The 17,416-nt window shown below is 41.2% G+C and overlaps 2 protein-coding genes across 2 annotated transcripts in view; one reads left to right on the forward strand and one right to left on the reverse strand.

The window, feature by feature from the left end:
- Positions 1-14,675, reverse strand: part of LOC136264791 (uncharacterized) — a 238,027-nt gene extending 223,352 nt beyond the window's left edge. The window contains exon 1 of the mRNA XM_066059560.1: positions 14,591-14,675. The gene's annotated coding sequence lies outside the window, so the exon portion shown is untranslated. The remainder of the gene's footprint in view (positions 1-14,590) is intronic.
- On the forward strand, positions 3,917-5,377 carry LOC136264792 (uncharacterized). The gene is made up of 3 exons (XM_066059561.1): positions 3,917-4,287; positions 4,586-4,712; positions 4,793-5,377. The coding sequence occupies exons 1-3, from the start codon at positions 3,917-3,919 to the stop codon at positions 5,375-5,377; spliced, it is 1,083 nt and encodes a 360-aa protein (XP_065915633.1).
- Positions 14,676-17,416: the final 2,741 nt, after the last annotated feature.

The following is a 17,416-nucleotide window of genomic DNA, read 5'->3' on the forward strand; positions in this document are numbered from 1 at the left end:
CAAAAACAACACCATATTTTAATGCGGTATCTCAAACCTTGTTTGTATGCAGTGGTTCATATAAGCCACACCCTTGCCCTTTAGTTCAATAACTGACAGTTGATATTCTACATACTATAGCCACTCAGGCAGCTAAAACTTGTGCCACTGCACACAGCTGGATCTAGGCCATCAGCCAGTCATTTAGCTGTCACCAGCTGTATATAGGCATCCGTGCATGCTGTCAGTATACTGCACAGGTGACAGGTTATAGCCTATCATCTTACCTGAACTGTTGTCTTAACCTCAGGTCGCGGCTACACAGTAACAATAATGGATCTTTAGAAATTGTTACAGCTCCAGCGAAGGGGAGAGTTCCTTGCCTAAGATGGCACCAATTTTTTTTTTGTGTGGGAGGCAGGACCGCAGGCGGAGCCAAATTAAAGCGGGCACTCCCGGACTACCATAATTTCCCCTCCGTTATTATCTATATAGAGAGCTATTTCAGCACGTGATCAACAATACGTAAACCGTACCAAAACGCCATATTGGTGCACTACCTGATTGCTACGAACTGCGGATTTAGAGATTGTCGAGCTATGCTGAAGGCCTCCCTGACGAAACAAAGGAGCAATACAATGAATTATAGGTGGGATTGACCAGTTTCTCAGCGATTTGTGAATTTAGTTGACGGTTTTTCTGAGTTTTCCTCCTGCCTGTCCTGTGGAATCCAATGATACCGCTTGTTACTTTGTTCTAAGGACTAGTTTGTCACAGCTGAGCAGCTCATAGCGTAGAAAGGCCTTGAAGCCTACAACCAGTTTGTATGCTAGTGGTTGGGGAAGGATGGTTATATCATACTGAACTGGAAAGTCACTGGCTGGGTAAGAATGCAGCTAAGTGAATGTTGACAAGAAAAGTCATAATGTGATGGTTCTGGAACTGTGCAGGATCAGCTTACTGATTGCCAGACAGCTACTCATGAATTAACTGAGCAATTAACTGAACCTTTTTTTTTTTTATTTATTAAGGCTTTACAGCACAAGTGCTGAAGGTCTGTAGGACACCTGGTCCTATAGCTTGTTTAAAGCTGTTACAAAAAGTATGTTTGAAAAGGTGGAGAAAGGAGAAAAAAATTCATGACTGGATCTGGGCAGCCCAAACCTGCAGCTATCCGATTAACACTCAAACACCTACAGGAATATGCCAAGTGGTCAAGATGTTTTCTCCTTGTCAACCTCTACACCATTCTGTGAGGAAAGTTTTGTGAGCGTCGATTTCACTGGAACACATGCCAGTTTACCTAACTTAGGAGTACTGAAGGCTACATGTGACTGTGTGAGAGAACGTTGCCAGCTTGGAGAAGTCTGTACACATATACTGTAGCAGCAGTGCTATTTATCTGGTTCACAGACAATTTCGAGGAAACAGGGAAAACAAACTTGTTCCTTTGCCAAGATCCAGAGAATGGATCTAGTAACTGTAAATGGTTACTTAAGTTCACGACTGTTCCAAGGGAAAAGTGGTATTGCATGCCCAGATTGTAGAATTAGCCACAATTTCTTAACGAAAAGGCAACAGTAAAAAACACTTAAGAAGTATGTGAGGGTTAATAAGAAGGATTAACCGAGGTTAATACGTGATGGTTTATACTATCTCACGTGATGATTAGATACGGTCTGGTGCTGGCGTTGGGTATGATAGTATACGGGGAGCTGCTTCTGTGCATGCGCATCAGTTACCTTGTGGTTTTAGGCAGGATTTTCACTGGCGCTTTGTGTGATGGCAGATAACGGTTCAAATCAGGAGAAACAAGGCACAGAAAGACCTGAGGATTACACCCAGGACCCAGCACAGGAAGGACGTAGTGCTCAAGCAGTGAATGTAGTGTGGCTTGACGAGTTACAAGACACCATTATTGAGCTGATGAAAGCGTGGGAGAACCTTCCTCCGTCATCGGGAGGTGGAGTAACAAGACTGCTCGCGCAAGGTGAGATATCCTTCCCTCTCCCTTTCAGGATGACTCGCCCCTCCTTGCCCCAGTGAGCAGGGAGGAACGTCAATAACCACTGTAGTTATCACTCGCCTGGAACGCTATGCCGTGGCCCCCATTCAAGGGCATTCGAAAAAGACCCAAGGTTTCATAGTTGTTATCAGTTTGTTTGGCCATCTACAGGATGGCTCGAGGCTTTTGGGTCCTCCCTGGTGAAGGGTGTGGGGGTTATGTACAACCGCAGTTGGGGCCTGTAAATTCATTATGTACTTACCTTATGACTGGAGGCCCAGGGGTCACCTGCAGGTACCCCAGCAGCCAAGCAACTAGTAGTGCCCCTCGGTGATCCTGCATTATAACTTGGCCTGAGGTCTGATGTTTCTCCAAGGGAGAAGTGTGCTAGCCCGAGTGCAACAGCTGTCGTACAGCTGGTATGTCAAGTTCTACCCGGTTACTACTGTTGCATGTCTCTGTTTAGGAGTACCGCCTCCATCCGCACTTCAGCATGTGCAGCTGGTCAACAACTCTTGGAATGGGTCGGAAGCTGGGGACATTGTGACCGTGACACCAGACAACAATACAGTCACTGGCCTTGCCAGTAGTAGCTAAGTGGGCAACCTCGGCAGGAAGTTGCCGATGGGATATGCCAAAGGGATTTGTGTTGGGGAAGGTTTGCCCCCAGTACCAGAGAGGGTTGCAGCACGAATCAGACCGGGGGGGGGTGAATTCATTGAGATGTACGAGTTGATACCTGAGTATTGGCTAGCCAAAGAGGAAGATGGAACAGTCAAGGCAGAGAGGCAGCGACCCAGGAGGGTTTTTGGATGTCTTTACCTGGGTGCAATCATTCACAATCTATGTGAGTGTGAGAGCAGCACATGATCCTTCACTGATACCAGAACTGATGACCTATATGTACATGATTGTCAGGGCTAGCCAGGACTTTGGTGGCACAAGTTGGGTCAATTATGATACAGTGTTCTGAAGACAGGCAGCAGCAACTGGTGTGACAGCATGGTCAAGGGTCAATGGAACCCTACACTACATCTGTTTCAATGGTCCGCGTAGGCAAGCCCATTGCTGCGAACTGTGCTTGGCAACTACAAACAGAACTGAAGACTGTGGGCTTGGAGATCCAGAGCAGGAGGGCTCGAGTTGTCTGCGGGTTCTGGAGGCAAAGGTCCAGTCCCTGTTGTCAAGGCAGACTGCTAGCCACCCCCAGGCCTCCCAGCCAATATGACCATCTGGTCAAGTGTGCAGAGCATGGAACAGGCAGGAGTGTCATTTTCAGTGGTCGGCATACACATGTATCCAGCAACTGTGGTGGAAACCACCCAGCAGTACTCTGTCGGGCCGCCATACAAGGGTTACACTGTGGTTGGTTCCAGCCTTATTGAACTATGTCATTATTTTGTTGTGATTCAGGTCAAACTCAGCTCTATTCCTATGTAGCAACCGCTGTGTGATTTATAAATGCTTAATCAGAATTATTACCTAGTGGAGTCTCTCACCAGCCACTAAGAGGCTTCATCCAACTGCGGACTGTGCTATCAGTGTAGTTGTTTGCCAGCCTGGTTATTTGATGCCGTAGCTAATCCATTGAATGCATGTGCTTGGGTTAGAGCTAGTGAGCAGTTGGTGGGTTGTTGGCTGGTGAGAGACTGGGGCAAGGGATAGAGTCAATAGCCCCTAATTGTCTCCGTAGAGGGCTACCAGTACATGGAAGATTTACAAGCCTTGGACTCCTGTTGTCCGTTGAGCCCACTGAGACTTCCACATGAACAGTACAGGATTGTGACTCCTTTACACTGGTGGGAGTGGGACAGGTTCCTAAGGTGACACCCAGAACAGCGGTTCCAAAGCTACGTGGTTAATGAGATTAGAAATGGCTTCAGACTGGGCTTCGACCAGAGCAGCCCCCTGCAAGCCCCATCAAGGCTCAATATGTCTTCAGAGGAGGAGCACCTGAAGGTGATATTGGAGTACCTCGCGTCAGAGTGTCGGGAAGGTAGGGCACTGGGTCCTATGGATCCAGGTCAGTTCTCCCATGTTTACCGTAGTCAATTTGGGCTGGTACCGAAGAGCACCCTGGGAAAGTGGAGACTAATTGTGGATTTGTCTTCTCCAGAGGGCAAAAGTATTAATGACAGGGTTAGCATATCTCAGTGTTCTCTAGCATATGTTCGCATGGAGGATGTTGTCCAAGGGGTGGAAGCTATGGGAAGAGGCTCACTGATAGCTAAGGTTGATATACGCCAGGCATATAGGGCTATACCAGTAGACCCAGCGGACCGTGATTTGCTGGGAATGATCTGGCATGGCAAACTCTTCATAGATGCAGCCTTGCCTTTCAGGATGCAATCAGCCCCCTAGATATTCACAGCAGTGGCAGATGCAGTGACTTGGATCATACGACAGCAGGGAGTGAGGTTTATCATTCACTACCTGGATGATTTTCTTCTAATTGACCCCCCAGGGTGCGATGATTGTACCGTGGCCCTTGCCATACTACTCCAGACGTTTGACCTCAGTTCCTCGGTCTTCCAGTGGCATGGGAGAAACTGGAGGGACCCACGGCATGCTTAATCTTTTTGGGTCTTGAGATTGACTCAGTGGCACTGGAGCTCAGGTTCCCCCAAGAGAAATTGTGGGAGTTACAGCAGACAGTTGGCTGGATAGAACAGACTGCCGAAAGAAGGAGTTGGAAAGTCTACATGGTCAACTGGCCTATGCAAGCAAGGTGGTGAAGCTAGAGAAACCTTCACCCGCCACCTGATAGAACTTTTAGCAGGTTTTTGAAAGTCATATTATCACATCCAGTTAAATGAGGAATTCAAGGCTGACCTCATGTGGTGGATGACATTTATGAGTTCCTGGAATGGCACGGCTATCATCACCCCTATAGAGCAGGGCCATTGTGAGCACCACATCTGGACAGACGAGTCAGGCTCGTTTAGCTGTGGAGCCGTAGCCCCATCGCAGGAGTGGTTACAATGGAGATGGTCTAACTGCACCCCAGACGGTGCAGAATCAGTAGAGGAGAGTATTCTGTGGATGGAACTTTTCCCAATTGTACTGGCAACGGCTGTCTGGGGAAGGCGTTGGGAGGAGTTGAATGTGATCATACATTGTGACAACATGGGAACAGTCGCAGTAGTAAACTCGGGCTACAGCAAGGCAGCACCGGTGATGCACCTGCTAAGACGCCTGTTTTTTGCCAGGGCACATTTTCAATTTACGCTGCAGGCAGTGCATACACCGGGGATCCAGAACACTTTGGCAGATGCGGTGTCCAGAAATAACATCAGTTGGTTCTTGTCTCAGGCCCCCAATGCTGAAAGAGTCCGTCAAACTGCCATTCCGAGGAGTCTGGCAGCACTCTTGCTGGACCAACACATCGATTGAAGATCAGTGAGTTGGACACAATGGTTCAGCAGCTGTTTATAAACGGTTTGGCCCCATCTACATCCAGGGCCACCCAGAAAAATTAACGGGCCCAGGGCAAACAGTTAAAGTGGGGCCCCAAGGGCAAGGAGGTTCCATTCTGCATCACAACTTTACCCAAGCTGTAAGTCGAAGACCAAAAACATAAAATAAAAAGGTTATCACATGCTGACAATGACAATAGGTAACCCTCACTAACCATATCGCCTTATTTATAAGCTTGCTACACTGTTCCTCTGAAGAATACTGTGACTGCTTTATTAGAGTATCTAGATCTGACTGCTCTATTAGAGTATATTGATTTTTAAACAGGTATTCAAGGGGCCTTTTGTGGGGCCTCCTGGTGCCCGGGGCAAAATGTCCTAGTTGCCCCCCCCCCTCCTGTAGGCAGCCCTGTCTACATCCAGGAACTATCAGTCAGGGAGTAAGCATTTTATAATATTTTGTAATTTGTATCATGTAAGTTTTCCATTTCCTGTGAATGAACAGTTGTCGTCACGTTTTGCAGCATACCTGTTTAAGGAAGGACTGAAAGGGGGCACAATCAAGAACTACATGGCAGCGGTGAGGCACACCCAGATAAGTATGGGACTTGGTGATTCACGAATGAGTGACATGCCTCAGCTGGGATATATAATTAGGGGTATCAAGAGGGTTACTGGGGGTCCACCCAAAACAAGGCTACCGATAACACCGGACCTATTGAAGGTGATGCGAAGTTTGTGGTCTCCTTCAACAGATAGGAATGGGGCAAATCTGTGGGCTGCAGCATGCATGTGCTTTTTCGGCTTCCTACAATGTGGTGAAGTTGTGATATCATCAGTGGCGAATCTAGAAGTCATTGTTAACCAGGGTACTTAGTGGGCACTGATGTATAGTTAAAGCATTTGAGTAATGAGTAAAGCAGATTAAAATTACACAGTGTGCAAATCACACTCCAAATGTGAAGCATGAGTCTTCTAGGGAGGTCTGGGGGCATACCCCTCCCCCCAGGAAATTTTTGAAAAAAGGTATTATGAGATTGAATCTGGTGATACCTGAGACACAAAATATAGCCATTGCAACACAGAAAGCTTTCTCTCAGATATATATCATAGCTATTTTATTATCTGTAATTGTACATAATAACAATAATGGCGTATAGTTTATAGCTAAACCTATGAGAGTGTAATTCTATAGTTCTTATCATCTAATCCGAAACAGCCAAGCTGTAAAAAAAGAGTGCGGCCCTCAAAAAGGCTATAGTGAAAAAAGATGTGAAATCCAAGGTGGCGGCCAAGAAATGGCTGTGATGGTAGGTTAATGGCACAAATTTTAATTACGACAATTCCGGTGAATTTGCGTTGCCTCCTCCACTAGGATTCGGTACCAAATTCACCTAAATTGTCATAATTAAAAAATTTGCCATTAACCTACCATCACAGCCACCGCCACCTTGGATTTCACATCTTTTTTCATCATAGCCTTTTTGAGGGCCGCACTCTTTTTTTACAGCTTGGCTGTTTTGGATTAGACTTCACTTATTTTTGTATTTGTATACCCCAAAGCCGGCCTATGGCCGGCTTTGGGGCTTTTTTAACCTATCTTTTTCTTTACCACAGGAAGAAGAAAAGATGTAGATGAATATTTTAAATATTTCTGATTTTATCAATACATGTACAAATTATATATATAATACATACATTTATTACAGAACTCTACATGGTGGTTTCTTTGTAACTGAACACTCTACAAGGTGAGTCCTTCTAGCTGATCTCTCTACAGGGTGAATTGTTTGTAGCTGAACTATCTACAAGGTAACTTCTTCTAGCTGATCCCTCTATAGGATGATTTGTTTGTAGCTGAACTCTCTACAGGACGGTTTCTTTGTAGCTGATGTCGCTACAGGTGATTTCTTTCTAACTGATCTCTCTACAGGATGGTTTCTTTGTAGCTGAACTCTCTACAGGGTGATTTTTTTCTAGCTAAACTCTCTCTAGGGTGATTACTTCACAGCTGAAACCTCTACAAGGTGGCGTCTTCTGTCTGATCTCTCTACAGTGTGATTTGCTTGTAGCTGAACTCTCTACAAGGTGACGTTTTCTAGCTGAGCTCTCTCTTATTTCTAGCTGATCTCTCTACAGGGTAACTTGCTAGTCTAGCTGAAGTCTTTACATGGTGGATTTTGGTTGTTAAACTCTCTGAATGAAGACTTGTTTGTAGTAGAACTTCTACAGAGTAAATTGTTTGTAGCTGAACTCTCTACAGGGTGCATGACTTGTTTATAGCTGAACTCTCTTCAGTGTGACTTGTAATGTTGTGAATCACTACAGCAATATATTTGTAGCTGAACTCTCTATAGGATGACTTGCTTCTTGTTGAACTGTCTATAAGATTAACTGTTTGCAGCTGAAGTCCCTACAGAATAACTTGTAATGTAATAGAATTCTATAATGGTGTAAATAAATTAGCTAAATGCTCTATTAGGGTGACTGTTCTATTAGAGTATCTTGATCTCGCATTTGCTACACGGAGTTGGCTTTCGAATCATAACTCAGTGGTTTGTAATCCAATTCTTCTATACTACTGCAAGGACTTTCTATGAAGATTATTTCAGCTAGACACCGATTTTCAGCTCATTGCTCTAAGCGGTTTGCCTAGTAAGCTTAAAAACTAATACTTTTTATTCATAAAAATTGATTGCATAATTGTGACATAAGTTGGGTTTTATGTCATATCTCCATGGTCTTTATCTCGATTCCTTTCAAACCACCAAAAGGCACTCCTACGATGGTTACTCCATCTACATAGCAATTTTCAACTCATTCTATGAAGCGATTTACCCTGTAGGTGTGACAACAAATCGATCTTGTTTTACGCAAATAATCGGTCATAACTCCCATATTATTCATCGGATTTGCACCAAATTTGATGCTAGGATTTGCCTTTGGACTCCCTTTCTGTGTGCCACATTTCAAGGCGATCGGAGCACGTGTTTGTGTTTTATAGCAATTTTTGCAAGTGTGCGAAAACACGAGGAAGAAAAAACGAAGAAAAAAAATCGAGACTTTGGCAGCTTGTATCTCGGAAATGGCTGGCACGATTTCCTTCAAATTTTGTATGTAGACTCCCTTAGCTGGCGGGCAACTCTGTAGCAAATTTGGTTCCAATCTGTTAAGGGATCACCAAGATACAAAAGTACAAAAATGACGTTTTTTTTCTTCCTGTCAATATACCCACGGTGTGCACGCCACCTTCTTGGGCCGCACGACACACTATCGTGTGTCTTGATCTGCAGAAAATTTATTTATAACCTCTTTAGGGATGAGCCTATTTTGCTTTTTTTTTCCACCTATTTTTCTTTCCAGCAATTCTTTTATTTTTCACCTATTTTGCTCAATATTTTGCTCGGGTTTTTTCTATTTTGCTGAGTATCAGTAAAAATTAATTGCATTATCTCAAGCTTGCAAGCATGTGTGACTGCTCTATTAGAATATTTTGTACATAGTGACTGCTCTATTAGAGTATCTCGATCTTTTGTCACCATTTCCTATGAGCTCATGTTATCCTAATTATGCTAATACCATGCGTGACTGTTCTATTAGAGTATCTCGATCTTTTTCATACAAAATGTGCTAAGCTGCCATTCCTTGATGCCCATTTTTCCAATTTTCCACCTATTTTTCCAGCATTTTGCTCTTTGCTTTTACCAACATATTTTTCCAAAAAATTTGCCGGCAAAATCGGCGCATCCCTAAACCTCTTCAAGATTAAGCGCTTTTGAGATTTCTCTCTCCACAGACGGTACAGTTAAGTTAACCAGCCTCTTTTCCTGCATTGTAGACCTTAAATAGGTCTTTATGCATTTTAATGCTGAGAATGATCTCTCACAAGATGCAGAACTAACACAGATTGTAAGTGCATTCTGTAAGGCTTTCAGTAAAGTTGGAAATGCTTCCTTGAGAGGTGATAGCTCTTTAAATACGTCAGCTGTATTGTTTAATTTCTTTTTGTTTAATGTTTGTTTAGATAGTCTTGATTCCATTCTTACAGACTCGCTATCTAAGCTGTAGTAATCTACAAGTGGTTGTATCTGTTCTGGTTTCAAAAACTGGGAGCTTTGTGGATCACAAGCATGAATCACTCTCATAAGTTTAACATTTCTCTCCCCAAATCTATGATTCAGCTCAATCAAGAAAGCATCCAAAATAGGGTAGTAAAGGCTAACTTTGAATTGCTGGCTTGTTGTCAGTTGTTCATGTGAACCTGTAGACTCCAAGATGACTGTCGTTACGCAGGCGACTAGGAAGCATTCTTTTCCTGTTTGGGTGAATTTCAGTGATCTCAATGTTATGGAGTTTTGCAACACTTTCTACATAAGTGAAGAGACGACACCATTTCTGGTCAGTTCAAAGTCTTTAATTGTTTTGATGGTTCCCGAAACCAAATCAGCTGTCTTAGCTAGATCCAAATTGGCACTCTGCAACACATTTGACAGCCCCTTGGTGATAGAAAGAATTTTGTCAAACGTAATAAGAGAAAGAAGAAAACGGAAGGTTTTTATCTGCAACAATAATCCTGTAGCTTGTGCAGCTTTCATTCCATCACTGTCTTCACCCATATCTTCTAGTGTGGCTAGAATGGCATCAAATGTGTAGCACATGGCATTTACTGAAGAGTATCTACAGGCCCAACGAATATCAGACAATCGTTCTCAAGTTGGCTTGTCAGGATGCAGTTCCTTTTGCTTCTGCAAGAAGATTACATGAACCTTAGTAGTAGCTAAAAATACATAGAGACTTTCTACAAGAGTAAAAAACTGTGTAGCACCTGGAATAGCCTTTACACTATCAACTAGCACCAAGTTTAAAATGTGAGCATGACAGTGAATGTAAATTGCGTGTAGTGCAAATTCCTTCAATCGTGTTTGAACTCCTGTGCAATGTCCACTCATGACAGAAGCACTATTATATCCCTGTGATACAATACATGTTAAATCTAGTTCATGCTTCTTAAGTGTATCCACAATGCTTTCTGTTAGGCTTTTAGCATCAAGAGTAGTAGCTTCAACATAGGTCAAAAAGTATTCTTGGACAGTACCCTCCTTAGGATCAATACATCTCAGAACAAATGTTATTTGCTCTTTCTTAGAGATATCTTTGGTTTCATCAACCAGAATCAAGAATAATCCAGGTTCACAAACTTTGCAGCAAACAATACTCTGCACCATTTTACCCAAAAGTTTCAAAAAGTTATTTTGGATAGAACGACATGTGTAAAGTGCATTCTTGGGTCCATACACAAGTCTTTCACTAACAACTTCATCATGACTGGCCACCAATTTAAAGATTTCTAGAAAATTACCCCTATTTAGTGAATTCACAGACTCTCTGTGACCTCATCATGCAATTTCCTGTTGGCTGCATACAAAAAGAACTTCAAGTATTGTTTTCAGGTAGTGGCGATTGTTGGAAATTGTCTTAGCTCTAGATGCATCCATTCTCTTATCAACAGTAGTACCACTAAAATCACACACTGAAGAAATCTTGTGTGGTCAGCAACTGCAAGTATGATTTTCCACAAGCCAGACAATGTGCCATTGAGTGGTGCTTCAGAAGTAAAGGTCTGTGGGTCAAGGCTCGCTTAACTTGACCTTTTTTCATTTATATATTTGTGCACTTTTTAAAATGACCTTCAAAATATGAACAGTGAAAGTAAAAAAAAACGGATTGGCCACAAGTTCTAGAGCCTGGTATCATTGTGATATAATTATTTCATTGAACAGAACAAAAATTACAGAATGCAACAGCAGTGGTATGTATAAAATGTGGAGAAGTATATAAAATAGTCTTGGTTACAATACTGTGGTATAATTATTACGTTATACAGCATACAGTGTATTATACAGTGCAACGACATTTTTCATATTGAAATTACATTGTTTCCCTCACGTAGTGCTATTGACCTATACAGCATGTATACCATGCAAGTAGCAGTTTTGCAGTCAACAGACTGACATGCTGCACGTTTCTACTTGTCTGGTCATTTGCTGTGGCATTTACATAGGATGGCAATGTCTCTAACTCCTATCTGATGTGTTTCCCTGCAGGTAGACTGTTTACCCTGTGTAGTGGGCTGTCTAATTTGGTACATTATAACTTCTGTAAGCCTTCTGTGCTGGTCAGTGTAAAGCTGTAATGATACTAATAACTTCTGTTTCACGTCTATTTCTTTTAGTCTGCTTCTTCATTCTGGTGCTGCTGCATACTTCTATCTTTCAGCTAATATATACCAAGAAAGCAAGCAAGGAATAGCTATAACAGCGGGTAAGGAAATACAGCAGGTACATTGCATGTAGCTATATACCAGCTGTTTAATTAAATGATTATTGTGCATACAAGATAGCTGTATTATGCAGCATTGCATAAAATAATACAAACAGCAAAGCTATGTGGTGGAGCACTACACATCTGTCCCTAAATGTGTAGGTATAAGCCCAGGTAAAATACTGTGTAACAATAAACTTAATTTTGGCGATAACTAAATTTGGAAAATGGGTGATTAGGTCACAAACCACCAAATTTAATGTTTGTGTACAAGCTTTTCATAGCAGCTGTTTCAACAAACCAAACGTGGCTTTATGGATACCATATACTTAAACACACCTTACAAACAAGTATAAGAAAAAATAGAGTAGAGACAGTGTATAGCGCTGCAATAAAAGTACTGAAACAAGCTGGATCGGAGTAGTACGTAATGTCCAAATACTGTAAAACAATAAGAAGTGAATATCCCTACTGTGCTATACTCAATGCACAGTAGGGATATTCACTTCGTATTGTTTTAAAGTATTTGGACTAGGGTTGGGAGGTATTTAGGTATTAGTAGTTAAAAAGGTATTTTTCAGATACCGTTGTGGCTTTCTAAAACTACCGAATACCGAATTTAATGTATTAATTAAATTTTTGGTGGTTTAGTGGTGGCTACACATGAAGTCAACCCCATACAACCATGTGTTTATGCTGTGGACAAGACAAACAATAATTTACCTTTTGAGATATTCAAACCTTACTTTGTGGTACAATTGTCATTTCATTTGTTCCTTTAAAAGATAATTTTCACTACTAGCACAAGTGTAAATCATAGCTTACCCAGGTTTTTAAAAAGTGTACAATATACAAGGCATTTAGTGATACCAAAGTATTTTTCCTAATACCGTACCATTCTTCAAAAAAGCAATACCGCCCATCCCTAATTTGGACATTACACAAAACCAGTCGCAATATTTTAAAAGAGTTAATCACAGCACTATTATACTAGACTATTACTCATACAATAACAACTGATCAGTGGGCGTTGTTCTACAAAAGCCTACAGACAATAATAGATGTGGATTTGTGCATACCTACAGACTGATGAATGGGCATGGCTACCATATGTCTAGACAGTAATTTACGTAAGTGGGTGTGGCTCACAAAAGAAGCAGGGCTACGCTATGACATGTAGTAACATGTCCACATTTAATTTAGCACGTGGGGTCAGACCCGAATAATCTGTAAAGCAGGACCTGGATGACCCGACTCGGTTTAACATTGTTACTAAATAAACTATTTATTGACTTACACATTGCTATATAGTTTGCTGCAAGTTGCTCTCACTGATCGACAGTGAGTCATGTACGCATGTGTTCAAATAGTTTGGTGCAACCGGCGACCACGTGTATTCAAACAGTTTAATACAATATACACTGGTAGATGGAAGCCACATTGTAGTCTATTAACACTCAGCGGTAAAACCTTGACTGATGGCCATGGTAAAGAAGGATAAAAGGTAATACAATAGCACAAGCATTGTATGTTTATCAATATACCAAAGGTTTTTTTCTTAAGTGAACTAGAAATGTTTCTGCACAAGAATTAGGGCTATAGCTGTAGCCAGTTTTCTGCTACGCTTGGCTGAAGGTGTCAGGCAGGCAGGGCAGGCAGGGCAGGCAGGGTAGGCAGGGAAGGCAGGGCAGGCAGTAGAAAATTATGTTGAATATATATTTTTTAAATTCTGTAGCAGCTTGACGGAAATGTTTCGGGTCAATCTGAAGACACTTTTTGGCTTGGTTTTACCCAACCAATACTGTCATGTCATTATGGAGAAAAGTCATGGCAGGTTTTTGGGTTATATTATATCACGGATCATCCCCACACCTTCGATGTCCCTACCATACAGTACGATAGTACTGTATGATAAATAGCATGGCTTCATGCATGCAAATGAGTATATAGCTCACGACAGAAGCTGCTTGCTGTAAGACTAGACTACAACTCACTCAATTAGTGGGCGTGGCTCCATATAAGCTTGCAGATAGCAGATATGGATTCATGCACAGTCATTGATAAATGGAGGAGGTTCTACGCATGCCTATATACAAAACTTGAATGCCTGCTGCATCAATATAATTTAGTGTTACAATTGGTGAGCTAAATGTATCACAAACATGCACACTAGAGTGTATTTTGATTCTACAGCAGTATATGTGTGATTAAGTGCAAACAATACAATATTCAAAGGGCAGGCACAATATTATATCAATCATTCAGCTCAATCTGCACGAAGGGCAGGTACTGCAGCTAGTATTCTATAAAGCGTAGATGACCCAACCTGGTTTCAATCATGAAAGCGACTCAACCAGATGCATGCAGTGACTGAATCCATAAGATAAACATTCAGTGTAAAAAGAAATTGGTACAGCATGCATGCTTCATCCTTCTGTCAGCTTACACCACATACAACCTCACGTATCATAACCTCACATACAATGGTGCACTGCCAATTTTTCAGTGAGAGCATTTTGCCAAATTAAAATTTCTGCAAATCACCAAATATTGGTTATAAGGCACATCGCATGTAAGCATGCACCTCACTCTAATTGAATGGCTGCAGCGCGCGCCGACGTGACACCCCTTGTTTGACCATTTGTTCTATATCAAAATAGGGTGGCCCAGACTACATTTTCCCCTTTCCCTGCCTAATGACAACGATCTGCCACGCGCGAGAAACAGTCATGTTAAACGGGAAGAAGCCGTTAAGCTACAGTACAACGCCCGAGTCGTAAAGCGACCTCGAAAGGCTTCTAAAAATCGCGCTGGATCGAAAGACCAGGAAACATTCATAGTTGATAACTACACAAACAGATAAACTTACAGAGTTATTAGCCGAGGCCAGGCGAAGAACTCGAACAAACTGAAAAATCAAAACAACACCTTGCTTCACGTGACTCAGTTCAAACCAGTGTGCTCTAAATAAGATTCGTCTTGACCTCAACCTCAACGGTGAACCCTGGTGTCTGTATATCTATGCTATGCTGTGCGGGACCGCATATATACTTTTTTTATTCATGATTGTTGTTATTTGTACTGACTCAGCAGTCAGCCCTGCTGGTGCATGCATGCTCAGAAAAAAAAAAAAAAGAGAAGTACACTAATTAATTACACAAAACAATTGCCTAATTGCAAAAGTGATGTAAATAAATCAGAGTCAGTTGTTCCGATGACAGTGGGTAGTAAGGTGTTCCATTCTTTTATAGTCCTCGAGAAATAGCTAACTGTTTTGATGAGATCTTGTGGAAGACGTTGGTATGATGAAATGTAGTGGGTGGTGTTCTCATTGATGGAAAGTAATGTGATGGAATGGAGATAACAAACTGATGATTCAGTACCTTGTGTAAAATTTGCAGTCTAGGTATCTTGCGACGGATCTCTAGATGACCAAGGTAATTCACTCATCATTGCCGAGATTGAGCCAAATCTGCTGTAGTCATTATAAATCCATCAAGCTGCATGTCGCTGTACCTTTTCTAATTGTTAGATATGTGAATTATGGTATGGATCCCACACAGCTGATACATACTCCATTTGTGGTCTAACCATTGTGAGGTATGCAGATTCCTTGACTTCTCTACCCGCACAACGGGTTTATCCCGTTTACCGAGAATTTCAGTTCTGTTTGAAATTGATACCATTTGCATGATGACATCAACACGTTTGAAATAATGTGAATACATCATCATGCAAAAATCCTTGTTTTCAAATGGAACTGAAATACCCGCAAGGGCGGATTTAGGGGAGTGCTTGGGTTGCTGAAGCACCCCCCTCCAAAATTTTACCATGTGCAAGCTAGGAAGCTTCTAAAAGTTGCAGTATAGATGCAATTGCACCTTATACGTATGCATGGGCAATGAAAAGATGGAAGAGAAGGTAGAATGGCTAATCTTTACTTAGAATTAGGCCACTTCGAATGATATTGCGAGTCAAACGGTGGCTAAGCTACATTATTACGGTTGCTGTATCACTTGTGAGTAGGCAGCTATATGTTGAGATATTTAGTGTTACTTACTTTTGAGAGCTTAAAGATAAATTTGCAACTCCTTTGTGGCATTATCACTCTTTACAAGGTGATCACGTGATTAACATAATTATTTTATGCTGAAAAATATAGGGTCGGTCGGGCCCGAGAAACAAAAGATTTAGTTGAAGTGGCCTTACTAAGGGGGGTTCAAATTATACTTTTGGTGTAAGACTTTAACCTAAAAGCTGCTAAAAATCAAAATGCTCTAATAGAACAGTCAACTACTCTAATAGAACATCCATCATAATGTTTTTCAAGAAGTTGCTAGTGTGTTTTCTTGACCTGTACACTGCTATCTTACCATTGCTCCAAACATCCTGCCATATACTAATCACTTTCTGAGAACAACTTCTGTCAACTGGTTTAATATTATTGTAGGTATTTTCAGTTGTTGCTACAAACTTGATGTAGAGATTTCCAACTAAATTAAATAATTAACATTCCATGCATTCATTGGTATGACAAATATTGTGCTATTTTTCAGTGTCATTTTAGTGCAAACCCCACCCCAATTGGTGGTTCCTATCAAAAGATATAAGCAAAAGAAGTTGACAGTGTAATGATTTTTGTGTACAGTATTTTCAATGCTTTTTACATATATCGCATGGCACCAACACAATATTCAAAGTATCATAAATCTAGATAGGAAACTAATAATGACATGAAATTTTTACCACATAACTATTTTATGGAGAACAGCATATGAGCTAAGTAAAACCTCTCAAGAGTGACCACTTCTTTGTAGACTGACCACTCAGAATATTACATGGATAAAGCAAGTGATTCACAAATAAAACTGTGTGTATATTATGTAATACTAAGTATACACCAGTACCTAATGCATTTTCAAGGATAACTAACCAGAAAAATCAGTAATATTATATAACATGGTAAGTAATGGCACAATTAACAAATACTTCGGAAATATGACAATCAGATAAGAAAATATAAGACCAATATTATTAATAAAATAGATTTGTTTGGACACTGTTCAGCTTTATTTGTCACATTGTAAGCACTAAGGATAATTATTATTATATAACACTATGACATCACTATACTACAAAGAGAAATTATAAATAGTTTCTGACCAAAATTACAATCACTGAAGCTGCTATAAAATGGATCACAACAGCAGTAAATACACCAAAATATAACATTAGGTAAGGGTGAAGCCATGTAAGGTTGGTATTACAAACCAGTCTCCACTTTTGAAAAGATTATGCTTAACATTGAACCTTATATTGCAATTCCGCGCAAGACAACAAACTGCTCACCTTCAAACTATACTTGCATTGATGCAGAGGGATGCCTTGAAGCCCAGGGGGATTGTAATGCTGAATTCTGAACAGTGTTAGATGGCGATTTACCTTAAAAAGGGCCATATTTTTGTCGTAATCCAACGTCAATCGTCCTCCAATCAAAAAACACACGGAAAAATCGAAATCAGCATATACGGTTTGCCCAGGACCACTTTCTTCGTCCTCATCTGCCATAGATACACGCGGAAACACTCGGAAACTTTGACTATCATCGGTGCCGTATTCTTCCAATTAGAATTACGTACGCAATTATTTGTATGGGATTCCTATGGGGATTTTTATTTCTCAAACTTTGATTTGG

Source organism: Dysidea avara, chromosome 8 (genome assembly GCF_963678975.1).
Source record: "Dysidea avara chromosome 8, odDysAvar1.4, whole genome shotgun sequence".
NCBI lineage: Eukaryota > Metazoa > Porifera > Demospongiae > Dictyoceratida > Dysideidae > Dysidea > Dysidea avara.